The sequence below is a fragment of the Helobdella robusta genome (genome assembly GCF_000326865.2).
Source record: "Helobdella robusta unplaced genomic scaffold HELROscaffold_48, whole genome shotgun sequence".
NCBI classification, from domain to species: domain Eukaryota; kingdom Metazoa; phylum Annelida; class Clitellata; order Rhynchobdellida; family Glossiphoniidae; genus Helobdella; species Helobdella robusta.
Window position 1 is genome coordinate 948,250 of NW_008705215.1, and position 18,402 is coordinate 966,651.

General features: G+C 32.4%; 4 protein-coding genes across 4 annotated transcripts; all 4 read right to left on the reverse strand.

Annotated features, from left to right (window-relative positions):
- Positions 1–999: 999 nt before the first annotated feature.
- HELRODRAFT_178533 (hypothetical protein) lies at positions 1,000–1,695 on the reverse strand (the record flags this gene model as incomplete). The annotated part of the gene is made up of 1 exon (XM_009026617.1): positions 1,000–1,695. One exon carries the CDS (start codon positions 1,693–1,695, stop codon positions 1,000–1,002), a length of 696 nt encoding a protein of 231 aa, XP_009024865.1.
- Positions 1,696–2,940: 1,245 nt separating this feature from the next.
- HELRODRAFT_178534 (hypothetical protein) lies at positions 2,941–5,755 on the reverse strand (the record flags this gene model as incomplete). The annotated part of the gene is made up of 5 exons (XM_009026618.1): positions 2,941–3,009; positions 3,882–4,021; positions 4,512–4,647; positions 4,697–4,756; positions 5,723–5,755. 5 exons carry the CDS (start codon positions 5,753–5,755, stop codon positions 2,941–2,943), a joined length of 438 nt encoding a protein of 145 aa, XP_009024866.1.
- A 422-nt stretch (positions 5,756–6,177) lies between these two features.
- Positions 6,178–6,873, reverse strand: HELRODRAFT_178535 (hypothetical protein; the record flags this gene model as incomplete). Its single annotated transcript, XM_009026619.1, has 1 exon — positions 6,178–6,873. One exon carries the CDS (start codon positions 6,871–6,873, stop codon positions 6,178–6,180), a length of 696 nt encoding a protein of 231 aa, XP_009024867.1.
- A 3,481-nt stretch (positions 6,874–10,354) lies between these two features.
- Positions 10,355–17,876, reverse strand: HELRODRAFT_102264 (hypothetical protein). The gene is made up of 15 exons (XM_009026620.1): positions 17,841–17,876; positions 16,392–16,477; positions 16,186–16,282; positions 15,919–16,026; positions 15,711–15,792; positions 14,699–14,858; positions 14,383–14,470; positions 14,158–14,243; positions 13,519–13,612; positions 13,298–13,366; positions 13,072–13,143; positions 12,557–12,681; positions 11,525–11,623; positions 10,700–11,122; positions 10,355–10,667 (listed from the first exon to the last, which is right to left on the reverse strand). The coding sequence occupies exons 1-14, from the start codon at positions 17,865–17,867 to the stop codon at positions 10,876–10,878; spliced, it is 1,440 nt and encodes a 479-aa protein (XP_009024868.1). The 5' UTR covers positions 17,868–17,876; the 3' UTR covers positions 10,355–10,667; positions 10,700–10,875.
- Between the last annotated feature and the right edge of the window lie 526 nt (positions 17,877–18,402).

The following is an 18,402-nucleotide window of genomic DNA, read 5'->3' on the forward strand; positions in this document are numbered from 1 at the left end:
TTTACATTAGATTTCTTCACATTGTTTAATAAATGAATGTCCCATATAGATAATTAAAAATACGTTGTCAACTATTTCAAAATACTTTGATATTTTGATTATAACTTATAATATTTTGTAATATGATTTTATGATCCTTCTAGCTTTTTGATTAAAGGTTTCATGATATAGTCCTTTATCAGTGCTTCAATAAATTTAAAACTAGTTGCTATATTACTATATAGATATATTACTGGACTATATTATTGGGCCAGGTGTCTGAGGTTATTATTATTTTCTCTGGCAAAAGTTGAATGTTTTTTCAGTATATTTTAAAACATAAATCTAAAGTAATTTCGAATATTTTTCGTCCGATTTCCTCACACTGTTTAACGGATGGATGCCCAGCCCATAGAAATAATTTTAAAAATATTGTCAACTTTTTTGAAAAACTTTAATATTTTGATTATCACTTTTACAAATATGATTTTATAATCTTTATAATTTATATTTTATTGCGAACGATTTTAAAACAATTTAATACTGGTACACTGTGATAGAAACAATGCATAAACTAACTTTCAATACTACTCTATCATCATTGAGCTCATTTTAAATGACGAGCCATGACATTTTTTAACATTTATACAAGTTTACTTTATTATTATTAACGTTATTGTAACACATTTCCTGTGATGAGTATTGTGACGTCATATATTCCAAAATAATTATATTATTTGTAAAATATAATTTTTTTCATTATTTTATAACGCACAAACACATTTGTAAAACAATATTGGTTATGGAATAATAAATTGATTGTTATAAAAAATTATAATTGATATTAAAAATAACTAAGAAATGAACAATAATGAATTAAATTTATCAAATAATGATATTTTCATCCCTCAAGTCATTTTTCGTCCAATTTTTTATTATTCATTCATTAACTCTTTCATTCAGTAACTTTTAAATCAATAATTCAATAAAGAAATAAATGTATCCTTTCTTTCTTTGGATTTATGGCCTTCTTTCTAACGAACGCATCAGCAAACGGAGGATGTTAATTAATAAAATACTTCTAAGTAGATTATTTTTTGATGTCTTCTGTAATTTTTTCAAAGTTATTTCCATAACGGCCGTTATGTTGGGTCGAGACTCGAGTGCCTTACTTTGTTGTTTGCATTGTAGTTTGGTCCCATTTAGAGGTTGTTTTTTGGACCCGTTGGTTCTTTGCATGGGTTTGGGCAGGTTAGAATCCTGTTCAGAAGCTCCAATTTTATGCTGTAGTGGTCGGCGAGACTTATTTTGTTGTTTTAATAGCCAGTTAGTTCGTGGCAGTGGTTTTGGCTGAAATTCAAGAGCCTGTTGCATGAGTTGTTGATCCTGAGACAGTGGTTTGGTGCATTGTATATGTTTTTGTTGTATAACTTTCAGGCTGTCTGCCAATTCAATAGTTTTTTGCTGGAGTGGTTGTTGCTGGGATCGTTTAAGTCGTGGCAGTGGCTTGGGGGCTTGTACATTTTGTTGATTTATACCTTGTAGGTAGTCTGTCGATGATGAGGTTTTATCAGCCTGCTGCTTTGGTAGTTGTTGTTCGGACCATTTACGCCGAGGCAGTGGTTTGGAGGCTTGTATATCTTGCTGTTGTATATCTACAAGGTTGTCTGCCGGTGATGATGACGATAATGGTTCAAGCGACTCTCTTTTTTCCATTTGCAATTTGTAATTTTCGTAACACTCACGCGACGTTTTCTTCACTTACTTTCTAATTATCGTACCACAGTTTTACAGTTGTTGCTATAGATGCTTTAAGCTAGAGATAATTTGCTCAAAACGTGGACAAGTTGTTATAATAATTGCAGCAATAAGTATACCAATGCATTCAGTAGTTAGAAATATCTAAATTGCTGTTTGGTAAATTAACAAATTATATTCCTCTATATATACCCAAAATACAATGTGACTTTTACATTATGGGTAATAACTTTGCTTACAACTTTTCTTTATTTAACAATGATTGTTGTTTACTGACTTTGATTTTATTGATATCGATAGTATTTGACTTGATTGACTTTCACTCTATATCAACATTCAAAGTGAATATTAAACAAAAGTATTGTAAATATATTATTTTTTCATTGCTTGTAACAAAAGAATTGTAAAAATTATTATTTTTTTATTGCTTATTTTTTCATTAAGATTATTATCATTAATAATATTAACGTTATGATTGTTAATTGGGTAATTTTTATTTATTCGTACTTTCATAAGATAATGATTGTAAAAAATAATAAAAAATAATTCAAAATTTGATACTACACACTTAAAAATATTTAATTTTTTATTCTTTTTAACAAAGTAAATATGAGTATGAGTTGATCAATCAAATTTAAAAGGATTTTACTTTATTAATTCAATAGAAAACAATAATAGTTTTAGTGTTTTATTTCCTGATAGTGTCATTTTAATCGCCCACCACACACATGCACACACATTATCACAAACTTTAGCACAATTATTACATTTAAAGTGCATATGACTATTTATTCATTCGTTCGTTTAAATCATTATTGGTGATGAAATAATATGTAATTTGTAATAATAATTATTTACCAATTATTACAATAACTAAAAACAATTATTACATTCAAAGATCATATGACTGAACTTTACTAAAGGATTGAAACTGTGAAATGAAATTATCAAATAGTCAAACGATCACCATTCCAGTCATTCAGTCGTTCAAACATTTTACTATTTATTCATTCGTTCAATTTTTTTTTCCATTTTATTTCTATTTTTCATCTTTTGAATTGTTTTCTATCCTCATTCATTTATTTATTCATTCGTTAGTTCGTTCAATTCGTTCATTCTTACGCTTGTTCGTTCATTCGTTCAATTTTTGTTTCTTTATTAAGAACATTAACATTTTTTCTTTCTTCAAATTCAGTACTTGCTCTAGACGAACTCTTCAGCTCCATTTTTGTTTTGTGGTCTTACGTTAGGCCTATTTTGTTGTATTTTAACCTGATCAGTTTGTGGCGGTGGTTGTGGTTGCAATTCAAAAGCCTGTTGCTTGGCTGGTTGTTGCTGGGACTGCCAGGTAGACTGCCGATGATGAGGAATCAAAAACCTGCAGCTGGGGTTTTGGTTTCTGGAGCATTTTAAGTCGCTACAGTGGTTTGGGGGCTTGTATATGTTTTTGTTGTTGTATAAATTCTGATCTTGGTTGGAGGTTTTGCTGGGACCGTTTAAGTCGTAGCTCATTTAAGCATGCATCTATTTTTTATTCATTTTCAAAAACAGTCATTCACTCACTCAAGCATGCTTTCACTTTTTTTTCATTTATTTTTGAATCAGTTGTTCAATAAATCAAAAAGTTATTTATTCATTCATTTCATCAACCGTTAAATTGTTTTTTTATTATTTTCTTTACATTTTCATTTAAATTTAAAATTTTTCTTTTCTCCACTCTATCATTCGATCAATCTATTGTTGTTGATGTTATCTCATTATTACAAGTTATCCATAGCGATTAATGTGACGCAATAATTTCCTAATTAATTAGTTAATTTTCAAAAAACGAGCACGATTATATTTTTCAACTTTTTATTACATTCAAACAAATTAAAAAAAATTTATTCGTGTTGAACAAAAAAAATAGCTATAATGAATATTAATAATTAATACTAATAATAATAACCAATAATAATATTAATCAATAGACGTATGAATGGAAGCAGTTCGTAAAACATTAAAACCAGTGAAATGAAATTATTAATTCATTAATTCATTCGTTCGTTCGTTCATTCATTCATTCATTCATTCTTTCAATAAATACATCTTTTCTTTCTTTAAATTCAGTGCTTTGCCTTAAACGAAGTCCTCAGCAAACGGACCGTGTTCGCTAATAATAAACATCTGTGAAGATTATTTTGTTCTTTTTTTGATGCCCTCTGTAATTTCTTCGAAGTTATTTGCATAACGATGGAAGCGGTAATGTTGGGACTAGACTCAAGTGTCCTATTCAGTTGTTTTTCTGAACGGTTAGTCAGTGGCGTAAGTTGGAGCCGGTTTGAAACAGTATTATTAATATTATTATTTTTGTTTATGTCATAATTTCTAAATGCATAATTTTTTGTATGAATTTTCATAATTTAGTGGTAGTAATAAGAGTAATAAAAGTTTTATTATTAGTAGAAGTAGAACATGTAGCAGCTGTAACAAATGCAGCAGTTTTAGTATTTGGTAGTAGTATTAGTAGTAGTAGCAATAGAAGTAGTAAAATTTAGTAGTTTAATTAGTGGAAGTAATTTATTCGTAGTAGAGTTTTTCAATTCTTTGAGTTCCATGCATTATCAAATTTCGATCCTTACCATAGCTTTCAAAAACGTGGGCGTCCTACCTTTTCAGCTAATTTCACACATGTTATTAGTAGTATGTAGTGTTGCAGCAACAGCGGTTGTAGTTGTTATAGAATTTTATTAGTAGTAGAAGAAACGATGGGACAACATTGGCAGGAAGCTGACCATGTATTATTGACAAAACGACAAAATAAAGTTGGCTCTTAGACGTCTGTAAACCAGAGATGGCGACTACAATTTCTACTATCGTTCCCCTAATGGAAGACCTCTGCAGAATGTTTTCACACGCCAAGCCCTTCTCCTAATTTTTTGGCCTTAATACTTAGCATAGAGATTGTTTTGTGAACTACCTTCAAAGCCAGACTTTTGAAATTTAATTTATCTTCTACAATGACTTCTAAATCTAAAACCTGTGTTTAATTTCAATTTCCGATTAATAAGCCAAACTATTAATTTTCTAATATCGCCCATTTTATTCTATTTTTGGTCTTTTTCACTCTTCAATATTTGGTGGTTTTTTGAATCATCTGGATAAATACCTATGTAAATGTATCTATGTAAACTACGTTGACGTTGTGATCCTGGTCCACTCCCTTGGTTAGATCTTCCAAAAATTATAAAAATTGCAGAACCGCAGAACGTTCAAGGATGAAACCAAATTTACTTTTTCAAAAAAAGGCCTTTTTGATAATCATCAAAACTCCAATCATAAAAAAAACTCCAATCATCAAAAACAAAACTTTCATCTAATGATCGTTGAAAATGACTTGCGTCGTCGCATTCGTCCATAAAACTCTAGGATGTATTCCATCTGGTCCTGCATATTTGCAAATGTTCCAGTTACATATTACTCCAGAGTAAATGTTTTTGTTTGAACAACTTTTTGAGTAATTTTATTAAAAATATTAACAATAAAAGGGACTGATAGTATGTTTATTATAAGTATTTTCAGTTTAGTAGATATTGTAAAGTAAAGTTATAATGTAAAAGTTGAATATTTTTTCAGTATGTTTTAAAACATAAATCTAAAGTAATTTCGGATATTTTTCGTCCGATTCCTTCACACTATTTAACGGGTGGATGTCCATAGAAATAATTTTAAAAATCATTGCCAACTTTTTTAAAAACACTTTAATATTTTGATTATCACTTTTGAAATTTTGCAAATTTGATTTTATAATCTTTATAATTTTTATTTTATTGCGAACGATTTTAAAACAATTTAATATTTTGATTATCACTTTCGTAATCCTTTTTGTTTATATTTTATTGACGTGGAATGGACGGTTCAATTTTGATATAGTCTACTTAACAGTGTTTTATCGATATCTTATGTTGTACAGATACACTGTGATAGAAACAATGCATAAACTAACTTTCAATACTAACTCTATCATCATTGTACTCATTTTAAATGACGAGCCATGACATTTTTTAACATTTATACAAGTTTACTTTATTATTATTAACGTAATTGTTACACATTTACTGTGATGATTATTGTGACGTCATATATTCCAAAATAATTAAATTATTTATTTGTAAAAACTTACACGTATAAATTTTTATAACGCTCAAACACATTTTAAAAAATTAATGGTGATAGAATATGAAAATTGATTGTGAAAAAAATTATAATTAATAATAAAAATAACCAAAAACAACTATGAAATGAAATTATCAAGTCATCAAACGTTCAACCCTCAAATCATTTTTTCGTCCAATTTTTTATTATTCATTTATTAACTCCATCACTCCTTCAATAACTTTTTAAATCAATAATCTATTAAATTTCAATAAAGAAATAAATAGATCTTTTCTTTTTGTGGATTCATGGCATTCTTCCTAACGAACGCATCAGCAAACGGAGGATATTAATTAATAAAATACTTCTTAGTAGATTATTTTTTGATGTCTTCTGTAATTTTTTCAAAGTTATTTCCATAACGGCCGTTATGTTGGGTCGAGACTCGAGTGCCTTACTTTGTTGTTTGCATTGTAGTTTGGTCCCATTTAGAAGTTGTTTTTTGGACCCGTTGGTTCTTGGCATGGGTTGGGGCAGGTTAGAATCCTGTTCAGAAGCTCCAATTTTATGCTGTAGTGGTCGGCGAGACTTATTTTGTTGTTTTAATAGCCAGTTAGTTCGTGGCAGTGGTTTTGGCTGAAATTCAAGAGCCTGTTGCATGAGTTGTTGATCCTGAGACAGTGGTTTGGTGCATTGTATATGTTTTTGTTGTATAACTTTCAGGCTGTCTGCCAATTCAATAGTTTTTTGCTGGAGTGGTTGTTGCTGGGATCGTTTAAGTCGTGGCAGTGGCTTGGGGGCTTGTACATTTTGTTGTTGTATACTTTGTAGGTAGTCTGTCGATGATGAGGTTTTTTCAGCCTGTTGCTTTTGTAGTTGTTGTTCGGAACAATTACGTCGAGGCAGTGGTTTGGAGGCTTGTATATCTTGCTGTTGTATATCTACAAGGTTGTCTGCCGGTGATGATGACGATAATGGTTCAAGCGACTCTCTTTTGTCCATTGGCAATTCTTAATTTTCGTAACACTCACGCTTACGTTTTCTTCACTTACTTTCTAATTATCGTACGCACCGTTTTACAGTTGTTGCTATAGATGCTTCAAGCTAGAGATATTTTGCTCAAAACGTGGACAAGTTGTTATAATTATTGCAGTAATAAGTATACCAATGCATTCAGTAATTTAGAACTGTATAAATTGCGGTTTGATAAACTAACAGTTAACAATTTTAATATTGTAATTACAATATTGTAATTACAATATTGTAATTACAATTATTTTTGTTTGATATTTACTTTGAATGTAGAAATGAAGTCAAAGTCAATCAAGTCAAACAAATTTAATAATCATACTGTTGATAATAATAATAATGATAATAAAATTAACAGTACTTACAATATTAAAAAGTTTTACAATTATTTTGTTTAATATTTAATTTGACTGTAGAAATGAAGTCAAAGTCAATCAAGTTAAACACTATCGATATCAATAAAATCAAAGCCAGTAAACCACAATCATTGTCAAATGAAGATATGTTTTAAACAAAGCAAAGTTATTAACCATATAGTAAAAATTACATTGTATTTAGGATATATATAGAAGAATATAAATTGTTAACTGTTAGTTTATCAAACCGCAATTTATACAGTTATTTCATCAAATAATCTCTTGCTCCTAATCTGGTTTTTTTTTATCTTACTGAAATTTTGCACGAGGACTCTAACTCTCCCTCTCTTAGTCTTGCTACTTCTGATGCTTACAGCTTTTAACTCTCTAGACCTCCAAAAGATCCTTTCTCATCTTCTCATTCTTCTTATGGGGGTATCTGTCTATTCTATAAATCTCTATTTACTGCTTCCATTAATACTTTCTTTAATTTTTCTTATTTGAATGTGTTGTTGTATTTATTAAGTCTTTTTCTCCATCTTTTTATATTGCTCTCTAATCTATCGACTTCCTTCTTCTCTCGCTACATTTTTAAATTAATTTTACTCACTCGCTGAATCTCTCAACCCTTTTTCTATTCTTTTTTACATCTCTGGTGACTTCAACTTGCACTTCAATGACTCATCTTGTTCTTACACTCGTAGATTTAATGATATTTTATCTCTTTATCTTAACACAATATTGTTCTTTTCCTACTCATACTTCTGGTAACACTATTGATTTTATTATAGCTTTATCTATTTCTAAGCCTGTAATATCTCCGCTAGCTGTTCCTTATTCTGATCATCTCCTTATTGAATCTGTATTCTCTTTAGATTTTCGTCCTTCTAATTCATCTTTGTCTATTTCTAAAAAATGCTGGTCTTTTCTTAATAAAAATATTCTTCTTCAATCTCTTACCGAAACTATTTTTGATTTTTCCTTATTTTCTGATGTTGATGATTTTGTCTGTTTTTAATATCTACATTACTTCTTTTCTTGATAAGCTTATTTCTCTTAAATCTTTTACTTATAGGCTCTATTCTCGTAAGACTCCTTATATCGACTATGCTTGGTATTAGCTAAGAAAAGTGTTAGAAGACTGGAGAAAGCTTCTTTGTTCTATCTATGAATTTGATTTGATTAATTATAAATATCTACTAATCTTTAAAACACTCTACTTTTTTTAGAAATTCTATAATATCTGCTTCAACATCTAAAAATGCGTGGTCTGTTCTATCTAAACTCCTTCATAAGAAATCTTTCTGCTTAACAGTTTCATTACTTTTTTGGTAAATATTTCGAAGATACTTCCCCAATAGCAAACATTCACAGTCTTCGTCATATTTCTTAAATTTAAATATATATGGCCTCGATCAATTTCTTATAAATTAGCTAACATTAATAAGCAAGTACTTACAAGGAGAGATCTAACCAACGTTGACAGGGGGCTTAAATTTTGAAATTTGATGGCCCCCCCGGAGTACTTAGATTCGGAAAGTGCTATGGTTTATCTTATTGATTTATGAACACACCTGAACCTGAACGCACGATGTTTCAACGTTTGTCTTTAGAATTATCCGTTCAAACGTTAGAATTATCGATTGTCAATAACATTTGGTTAAATCAATTTTGCGAAAATATTAATTCAGTAATTGCTCATATGCCATTTATTGTGACAGAAATAACCATTGAATCAATCGATCATTTGAATCAATCAATCAATCTTCGTTTTGCGTCCAGAGACCCAGTTTCCCGAGGTAGGACGTTGTTTTCTTTGCCATCAACTTTTTGCGCCAAATTAGACGATCAGTTGTATCCATTTCATCTAAATTTAGAGCTTTCATGTCTTGCTCGATTGTTTGCGACCAGGACTTCTTTGGACGGCCTTTGGGACATGTGCCAGGTACTTCAACATCTGCAAGAGAAGTTATGGCACTGTTTCCACTTCGTTTGACATGACGAAACCACCGCAGACGGTGTTGCCGGCATTCGTCCTTTATATCATCTAAACCAGCACGACGCAGGATTTCAGTAGATTTGATGTGGTCCTTCAGACTAAGTCGTTGCATCCATCGGAGCATTTTCATGTCGATTCGTTGAAGTTGTTGTTCCAGTTTGGTTGTCATTGGCCATGTTTCTGCACCATATAACAACACCGGACGTATCACAGATTTATAAAGTCTTGATCGTAGTGGTAGTGGGATGTCACGCCGCATCAATATAGAGTCAAGAAGATGCCATTTATTCCAAGCTGCACGTATGCGTGCTCTAATGGCAGCTTCGGCTGTTCCAGTACAATCCAGAACATCCCCTGGTCCTGAGCATGACATAAAACTGCATCCACGCTGCCTCGCGTGCTTTTGTGCGAAAGGCTAGGCCCACCGCTTATAACTGGTGGTTGTCGTCAGGATGGGTGTCCGGATGTAAAAACTTTTCCCCAAATTACTCTTATGCCAATCGATCATTTGAATCTTTTTAACTTTCGTTGTCCAGTTGAACTCATTCATTTCGAGTGATGGGCTACGCTCAATATAGTTTCGAGCACTAGCACTAACCAGCAGAAACTGAATGAGAAGCTGCCACCATCACGACAGCCTCGCCTGCACTTGGCGCGTCAATCGCAGGAATGGATGCAACCGAGAGGAAGCATCATCAAAAATCTGACGAAGCCTGAACAGGAAATGTGCTCAGAAAAATATGTGGCATACTCATTTTCCAGTGGCTTTAATAACACGAATTTTTCGATGTCCGATCAAGACAATAATAACAACTTCAAGTCAACTCCCAACATACGAGAGCGAATTATTTGGCTCTAACACATCATCCGAATCGTCCATGGCGTCATCAGTCACGCCAGCAATCATAAGTGGAAACGACAACCACATTTAAAACAAAGTAAAAATGTGTTTGTTCTCTTCTTAAATAGACTGAACAGTTGTTATTGGATAAACTTTTTTCCAATCGCGATTGGATATTAACTATAACCTTCTATATCTTTCAGTGTCGGAGATTATTGCCGGAGGAGTCGATTCATACTTCAGAGTGTAATCAATTTGAAAATTTAATCTATTTTTTATTCAAAAATTTTTAAAGATTCTGTTTTTAAGAGGAAAGGCAATCTTTAAAACTGAAAATAAATGCTAAAAATGTGAATGAAATAACATAATTTTCTTTCGGTATGTTTTAAAAGTTGTTTTAATAAGAAAAACATTACATTGACTGATTTTAAGTGTTCTTTAAAATATTTTCCATTTAGTAGTGTCATTTTAAAATAAAATTATGATGAAGAAGTTGAAGAACTTATCTTGGAATTAAAGTCGGTAATTTTCACTTGAATTCAAAATTTTTTGAGAGCCGGAGTCGGATAGTTTTCATCCGACTCTCACACCATGATTCTTCATTTGATCTTATGCGATTGGTTATTGCTGACATTTCTCAAATTCAGAATTTTGAAATTATGAAAACAAACTGCATGATATATGTACATTTCTGTATGAGCCAATGTTAAATTTTACAACAAATGGAAAAGAAGTTAAAATATTTACAGGAAATACAAATAAATAACAAAAGAATAAGATCATGAATCTCCTGACATGAGCAAATGCGTGTCCCTATGTGCCTGGATCATGAGTGAGGCCCTCTCATCTCCAACCACTCCGACCAGTTTGATGGCATCGTACCTACTGTATACCACCAAACATGACTGGTCGATGGAGGATCTGTTGCACTTGTTGTCAAACATCATGTTGCATAATTCTGGGTAGAAGTGACTGTTGACAGGGAGATCATAGAAGATGATGTGATGCACGCCACGTATTCTGTACCTTTTGATGCGATGAATGTGAGAGTGAAACAACAAGTGAGAGTGAAACAACATAATCAAATCAACAATGACAGCAAAAATATTATACATGTTTTTTTATTTATTCCTAGAAAATATCAAACTGTCTGTTATACAACACGCAAAAAGACAACATTATAAATAAAGAGAATAAAATAAGTTACAAATAAATGAATGAATAAATAAATGATTATATGTATAAAAGAAAAAAATTAAATAAAAATTGAGATTACAACCTAGTGTTGCGCAGACTTAAAAATAATCAACTATAAAAACAGTTTTAAAGAAATATTTTTGACTATATAATTTAAATGTCATTCATAAAAATCTACATTTAATAATAAATATTATTAGAGGTAAAAAATGAATGAAAAACTGATTGAACCTGTGGTAGAAATGGAACCTCTCCGTGTACAGGAGGAATCTGACCTTGCCCTTGAAGAAGGACTGCCTGGCCCGTGATACATCCTTCTCGTCAGTGTACCTGCAGTGTCAGCAACATTCATCACGTTCGAGCGCGGTGCTAACCAGTTAACAATTGCGTGATCTCACGTGGAATCATTTAAATTAATTAACAAATATTACTTTATTATCCTTCCAATATCTAAGAATATTGCCAATTTTACCATTAATTTAATTAATTTCTGCGTTTATTATACAAAACACTTGTACCTGGAAATTTTGTAATTTCAAAGTTCTTATTTGCTGCAGTGAATGAAAAGCATCAGCCGTTTGAAATGTAATTAACCGCAAACGTAATAATTAAAATGGCGGCGTAAGAAGTCGCTTTAAAAAAAATGAAATTTGAAATGTTGAATATGAGGTGCACTCCAGCAGTGGAGGAGTACCTGAGCTTCCAAACCTGGCGACGCTTTTAAATTGAAATCGTTCAAAATTTTAAATAAAACTTAACAAAGTAAATAACAACGTTGAAATATTCATTATTTTCATTTTAGAACTAAATATCTATTTAATAGAAATGCAGTGAATTGTGAATTTGGCCAAAGCAGAATACGAAAAAATCCGCAATTTTGAAAAATTTTTAATTGTTGAAAAAACAGTAGGCGAATCATATTTATCCAAAAATTCTTTATCAAGATTATATTTAATTTTTTGTTCAAATTTAAATGTTTCAACAGCTATGATGCTGATTTTCCGTTAATAATAATCAATGATAATTATTGTCCTGGAATCCAAAAATGGTAATGGCTAATAAAAAAATACGACATTCGGTTATTTGGCCTAAAATGGCCAAAATGTCAAATTTTGGCCAAATATTCGTCCAGACCGAACACTCGGAGTGACCCAAACATCTCTGTCAAACACTAGTAAAACTTGCTAATAAATTACTTGGGCTTATTAATAAATTTTGAGATTCAATGTTAATTGTAAAATAACAAAAAGATCAATGACCAACTCGCAAATGTGAACAAAATCGAAATCTTCTTTCTTCATGAAGTTCCTCACCCTGACGAAGTCGTAATACGAAGAGATGAAGACCATGATGTGCTGACACGTTGAGCTTCGATACTCACTTATTATCTGCTTACAAAATTGTGCTTGTGCTTGGAAAATTGTAAATAACTTGCGAATCAAGGGAACTAATGAATAAATATTGAGAAATTATTATGCAAATGAAACAGAGACAAAAAATATTAAAATAATTAATTAGTTTTAAAAGGAGGAAAATAATATGGAAAAAATTAGACGTTAGTTGAGATAGAAAATTAGAAATTGCATTACAGAAGAAAGACAGAGCCAATGAAGTATTGTCGGAAACAACGGAAAAGATGAAATGAAACGTGCGAACCACAAACAGTTCAGAGTACATGCATTGAGAGTGAGATTTTCAAGATGAAGAACAAACAAAATGTGGCAGATTTTCAATTTGCTTTGCATAATGCATGATGAAATGAAGAAAGAAGCGCTCACTCTGTTGGTGAAGTAATTGAACCTGGCATCGTTGACCAACTGCACGCTGTCCACTGCGAACTTTCGGAAGGTCTGCCAGAAACGAACATTCACCATTGAATCACATTCAACAACACCTTACACGTGGAGAAGGCTTTATGTAAACGATCATCATCAACATCATCACCGCCATCATCATCACAACCACCACCAACGCCACAAAAGTGAAACGGTAGCAAAGAAAAACCTGGGCGAGTGTGTTGACGATGTTGCAGATGGTGCCCGTGGTTGGTGCTGGCTGAACCATGCACCTGCCCTCGTAATGTGATGCATTCACAAGTTAAGGAATAATAACCCAATCAACGCTGTCAGGCACAGTTAATCTTAAATGATTCGATAATATATTTCGACGAAATTTCATAAGAATGATTAAAAATGCACGATTAAATGAAAGAGAAATATAAATACGGAAAGGATATTTGTTGAGAACTTGTTGAACAACGAGTTTATTTCTGGAGTTTGGTACGCTGACATAATTATTGTCTGTCTGTAGAGCGAGGACCTTATGAAAATATAAACATTCAAACAATTAAAAATGATCTGGACAAAAAAAAACATCAATCTCTACTATCGTTATAAGTTGGCCAATTAATTGAATATTACTTCCCTAACATTACGTGTTATAAAAGTAGAGAAACAACAAATTTTTCATATTTCGTTGTTGCGTATATAAGGGCGTTTGTAGGTGCAGGCTTCCTCACATTTTAGAGCACGATCTTCTCTACTCAGCCATCAGATTATGTAGACAAAGCATAAAACTCACTAAAAAACTTTTAAGAACTCCTGTCTCAAAATATTAACCACGCTGTCGTTTCGAAACTCAACTTATTGGTCAAATTCATCTAAACCATGTTGAAAGATACTCTTATAATTTTTGTTGGCATTAGCACCATTTCACGTTCCTGCAGCATCTCCACTCACCACCCACTACGCCACGCTCACCTTATTCCACCCAATTTACGGACACCCAAATATGGAGTTAACTGTTTGATGTATTATTTCAAACTTAAAATCTTAACAGAAGAAAAGTTGAAAGAAACAACGTACCATCCATTAATGCAGAACATACGTACGCGCGATAACTTCACTCCATGTGATTGTTGTGGCTGTTTGTTGAGCGAGGACACCAAGTTCTGTTTGTTTTTGGCAAGATGACTTTGCGTAATGTTTCGTTTATAAATGAAGAAAGTTCAACAACTGATAACAATAAAAAATTAATTTGTTAAACAAATGATGAAATCATCAAAGTGATTTGCAGGCAGGCATACGAACCAGAACATCGGACCAGTTCTGCATGAGGAAGACATGCGCCTGATCGATGATGACCAGCTCGATGGAGGAGAGGAAATCTGTCTCGCCACTACAGTTTGTATCCGGGGTTATAAAATGATAAATCGATGAATAACAAACAAATGAGAAAAAAAACCACAAACGTCAGTATCAACCATTAAGATTGAACAATGGAAATTACATAGCAGTCGAATCAAACATTTTATACTATAAAATGAATATAAGTAATACCGAAAAATGTATTTGTTACATGAATGGTAAAGATTACGCAAGAAAATGAACCGAAACAAGCAGGCACCTTTGCTTGGAGTCGATGACTGATTTGAGGCCCAGAGGAGAAGTTATGATGACATCGCTTGCGTAAAAATCAACGTACAGCTTCAACGTTTTTTTGCAAACAGACAAGCCAATTTTGAAGTTGTCATCCAAATTGCCATCGAAAGTCTTTTCAAAATCGTCTGGACCAACAGGGATATAATCATGTTTCGATAATAATACTTAATGAACTTTCACTGTATTCATCAGTTTGAATATATTTAATTCTCTTCAACAGTGTATTGAGCCGATTTAAAAACCTATTAATACAATTGGCACATTCGTTATTTCACCTAAACACGTCACGGTTTTAATAATAAACAAGAGCAAATAAATTTTATTGACACATTTTTAAACTATATTTTTATATTATTTTAACAAAATAATTAATATTTAAAAACCTACAAGAATCGGATATAACAAAAAACTTTTGTAATAATTCATTTCCGAGAAATTCGAATATTTCGTCGAAAATCCGACGGAAATCCGATTGTTAAAAATTTCGTATCTTGTACCTGATCGCGTTTATTTGCAACATTCAAAGACAGGCGTAATTTAAAAAAAATTTACCATTAAAAATGGTAGAATTTTTTTAAGTTGCAATACCGACAAAATTTTTAATTTTTTGTCAAAAGCAGACCCTTACTACCTTAATTGTGTAATATTGACAGAGTGTTTGATATTGATATTTCAAACAAGGGAGTAGATGGGTTGGCAGACACGGTTGGCCATCGAAATGATTTGAAAATGTAGGTAACCGTATATGTAAACGAAAAATGATTGCGAGAAGAGTAGAACCATGAATTTTGTCCAGCCTCACTATTCATTGACAACCGTCCAGCTTTTCAAAGAATATTCAGAGTAACACTTTATTAAGGTGGGTATCGGAAACCTAGTTGGCATCCATTCATCTTATCGTCCTTATTTACATATAAATAGCGCATTATGAAAAAATTGCATTGAGGAAATTATAAAACATCAATCATGAAACCGACCTGGCTTGAATCCTTTCTTGACCTCCTCAACACCCTCACTACCATATTCGCTCTTGAAGCGGTCCTCATTTGAAACCCTTACCTGTCCATATCAAATGTTCCAAAAATATGACTTATGGTCTTAAATGCCAACCTTACATAAAATCAAAACATTCTGAAAGGCTTTAAGGATCAAAAAAAGATTTCAGCATGAAATTTTTATTCTGACCTTGTCGGAGGACATGAGAGTGATAATCATTTGCACTATTTTGAAAGCACTGCTTCTCATAGGCACGACTATTAAAACTTTTGCATGCGTGAATCCCTGATCTCTAAACTCCCTGGTGGAAAATTCGCAATATCAACTTTTAATTCAAAGTACATACAGTAAGTTAAAATGTAATTTTCATTAATTCAAATTCACGTTTTAATCAGTTTGGTACAATGCAAGCTAGCATTATTAAACATTCTTAGATCTATTTGTTGATTAAATAACAATTTTTTCGTCATCACCGCCACCATCATCAACTAACAAGCTGGCATCTTTTTGAGCCTTGAACTTGCTGTTGTTCCTCAAGACTTCCTTCCTTGTCCTTCACGGTCAAAAATTCATTGAGATCATCAATGTCATAATGGTTTGTTCATGAATCACAACAACGATCAATATCATCATCATCCTCTCAAACACCATCAACCGCTCACTTGAAAAGGTGATTAAGCAAATGTAAACAATACACAAGTCTGGTGCTCTCCACTGAATCAGTCGATTGCCTCGGATAGTAGAAATCCTATATAATTTAAGTTTACACATCATTATGTTACGTGTTACATTATAAGCAATATAATCACCATCATAGATAACGTCATCACCCTCATAAACGTCATCATTGCAATAGACATAATCATTAACAGAAATATCGTCATCGTTATCAACCTCGATATGTTAGGTAATTTCACCCTTAATGGTACAGCAGCGCATATTAAAATTTGAGTTTTTTCCTACAAGCGAGTAAGTAACAGGCTTAGATCCATTCATCCATTAACATTTCATTCTTTGCCTCCACGTTGCCCTTTTATGACTTGTGACTTTCCAATTCGACAGCACTTCAGAATTCTTGCCCCCCCCCCTTCATTCACATTCATCCTCATATCATTCGATACTCCAAAATCACACAACCGGTTTCAAATCACAAAATCACGTTTTCGTGTCTACCCCTACTTATCCAGTACCCATTAACGCCAGGAAGCCAAAAATGCAGACGACAAGTAACATAAACTCTTCTTTCTAAGTTTTCATTTTAATTGAGTCATAAATGAAGTTCGTTAAACTTCTGTTTCGTCCCGATTTGCATCATCTCAGTTTGTTATTTTCTATTATTTACTTGTATGAAGATGGCAACAAATATTTTATTTTATATCTATCTAATGGTCTTTATACTTATATATTCTATGTGTCTATCAGTCTTAACTGCATTAAATAGTCAGTCTTAACTGCATTAAATAGTTTGTAATTTGTGTATTAACAAATCCTGCGTCGTGCTGGTTTAGATGATATAAAGGACGAATGCCGGTAAAACCGCCTGCGTTGGTTTGGTCATGTCAAACGAAGTGGAAACAGTGCCATAACTTCTCTTGCAGATGTTGAAGTACCTGGCACACGTCCCAAAGGCCGTCCAAAGAAGTCCTGGTCGCAAACAATCGAGCAAGACATGAAAGCTCTAAATTTAAATGAAATGGATACAACTGGTCGCCTAATTTGGCGCGAAAAATTGAAGGCAATGAAAACAACGTCCTACCTCGGGAGAACTGGGTCCCTGGACGCTAAACGAAGATTGATTGATTGATTGATTGATTGATTGATTGATTGATTGATTGATTGATTGATTGATTGATTGATTGTATTAACAACCATAATATATCTCCAAAGCGAAAACAATTTTAGTGCCTCAAAAAGAGGATTCCTTTGATGTAACCATCCAATGTGTTGTGATTCGTTGTGTTGTGTTTATAAGAACAACATCGTCACATCTTCAACCAATGCATTGTTTTAAGCCACATTTCGGAATGTTTCAGAAATGGACGCCAACATGCAATATCACCACAAATACGCAACATCACCATAAATATGAGATTAAATAATACGAAACCAACTTTATAAGAGTTGAGGATGTTGAACATTGCCAGTTGGTCACTGTTTAAGCAATCTAAAAATATCATTAAATTAAAGTTCTAACCAACTTATATAGAACATCCTAAAAAATGAACCAAGTCAAAAAAATATTACAAAAAAACAACAAACCATCTGACGAGTTGAGTTGGGCGTCACCTAAGTGTGGATGAACCAGCTTGTTGTTACATGAGCCTACCCGACTAAGCAGCTCTGTGTTAACCTTCAAGAATATTTATAAATTCATTAGTGAATGTGACCACAAACATTAATAAATGAAAATTCTATAATGATTTGTGTGAGTGTGAATGTGCGTGTGTGTGTGTGAGCTGTGATAAAATTTTTCCACTAATGTTGTTCATATGTATCAATTAATTTGTTGAGTAGATTTGAAGAGTTGGGAGTTCATAAAGTGAGATGTGAAATAATTTACTTGATTAACTCAGTCAGTTGCTCAGTATATTATGAGCGACAGATGAAATTAACATGTGTGATATATATATACTTGATTTAATAATATTAATGATATTTCCAAAACAATAAGTG

Coding starts and splice junctions, on each gene's coding strand:
- HELRODRAFT_102264 (XM_009026620.1), bottom strand. CDS start 17,867: ATGTTCAACATCCTCAACTCTTATAAA. Junction 16,478..17,840: donor ACATCCTCAACTCTTATAAA/GTTGGTTTCGTA, acceptor TAAATTATATAG/GATTTCTACTATCCGAGGCA. Junction 14,471..14,698: donor GTCATCGACTCCAAGCAAAG/GTGCCTGCTTGT, acceptor TACAAACTGTAG/TGGCGAGACAGATTTCCTCT.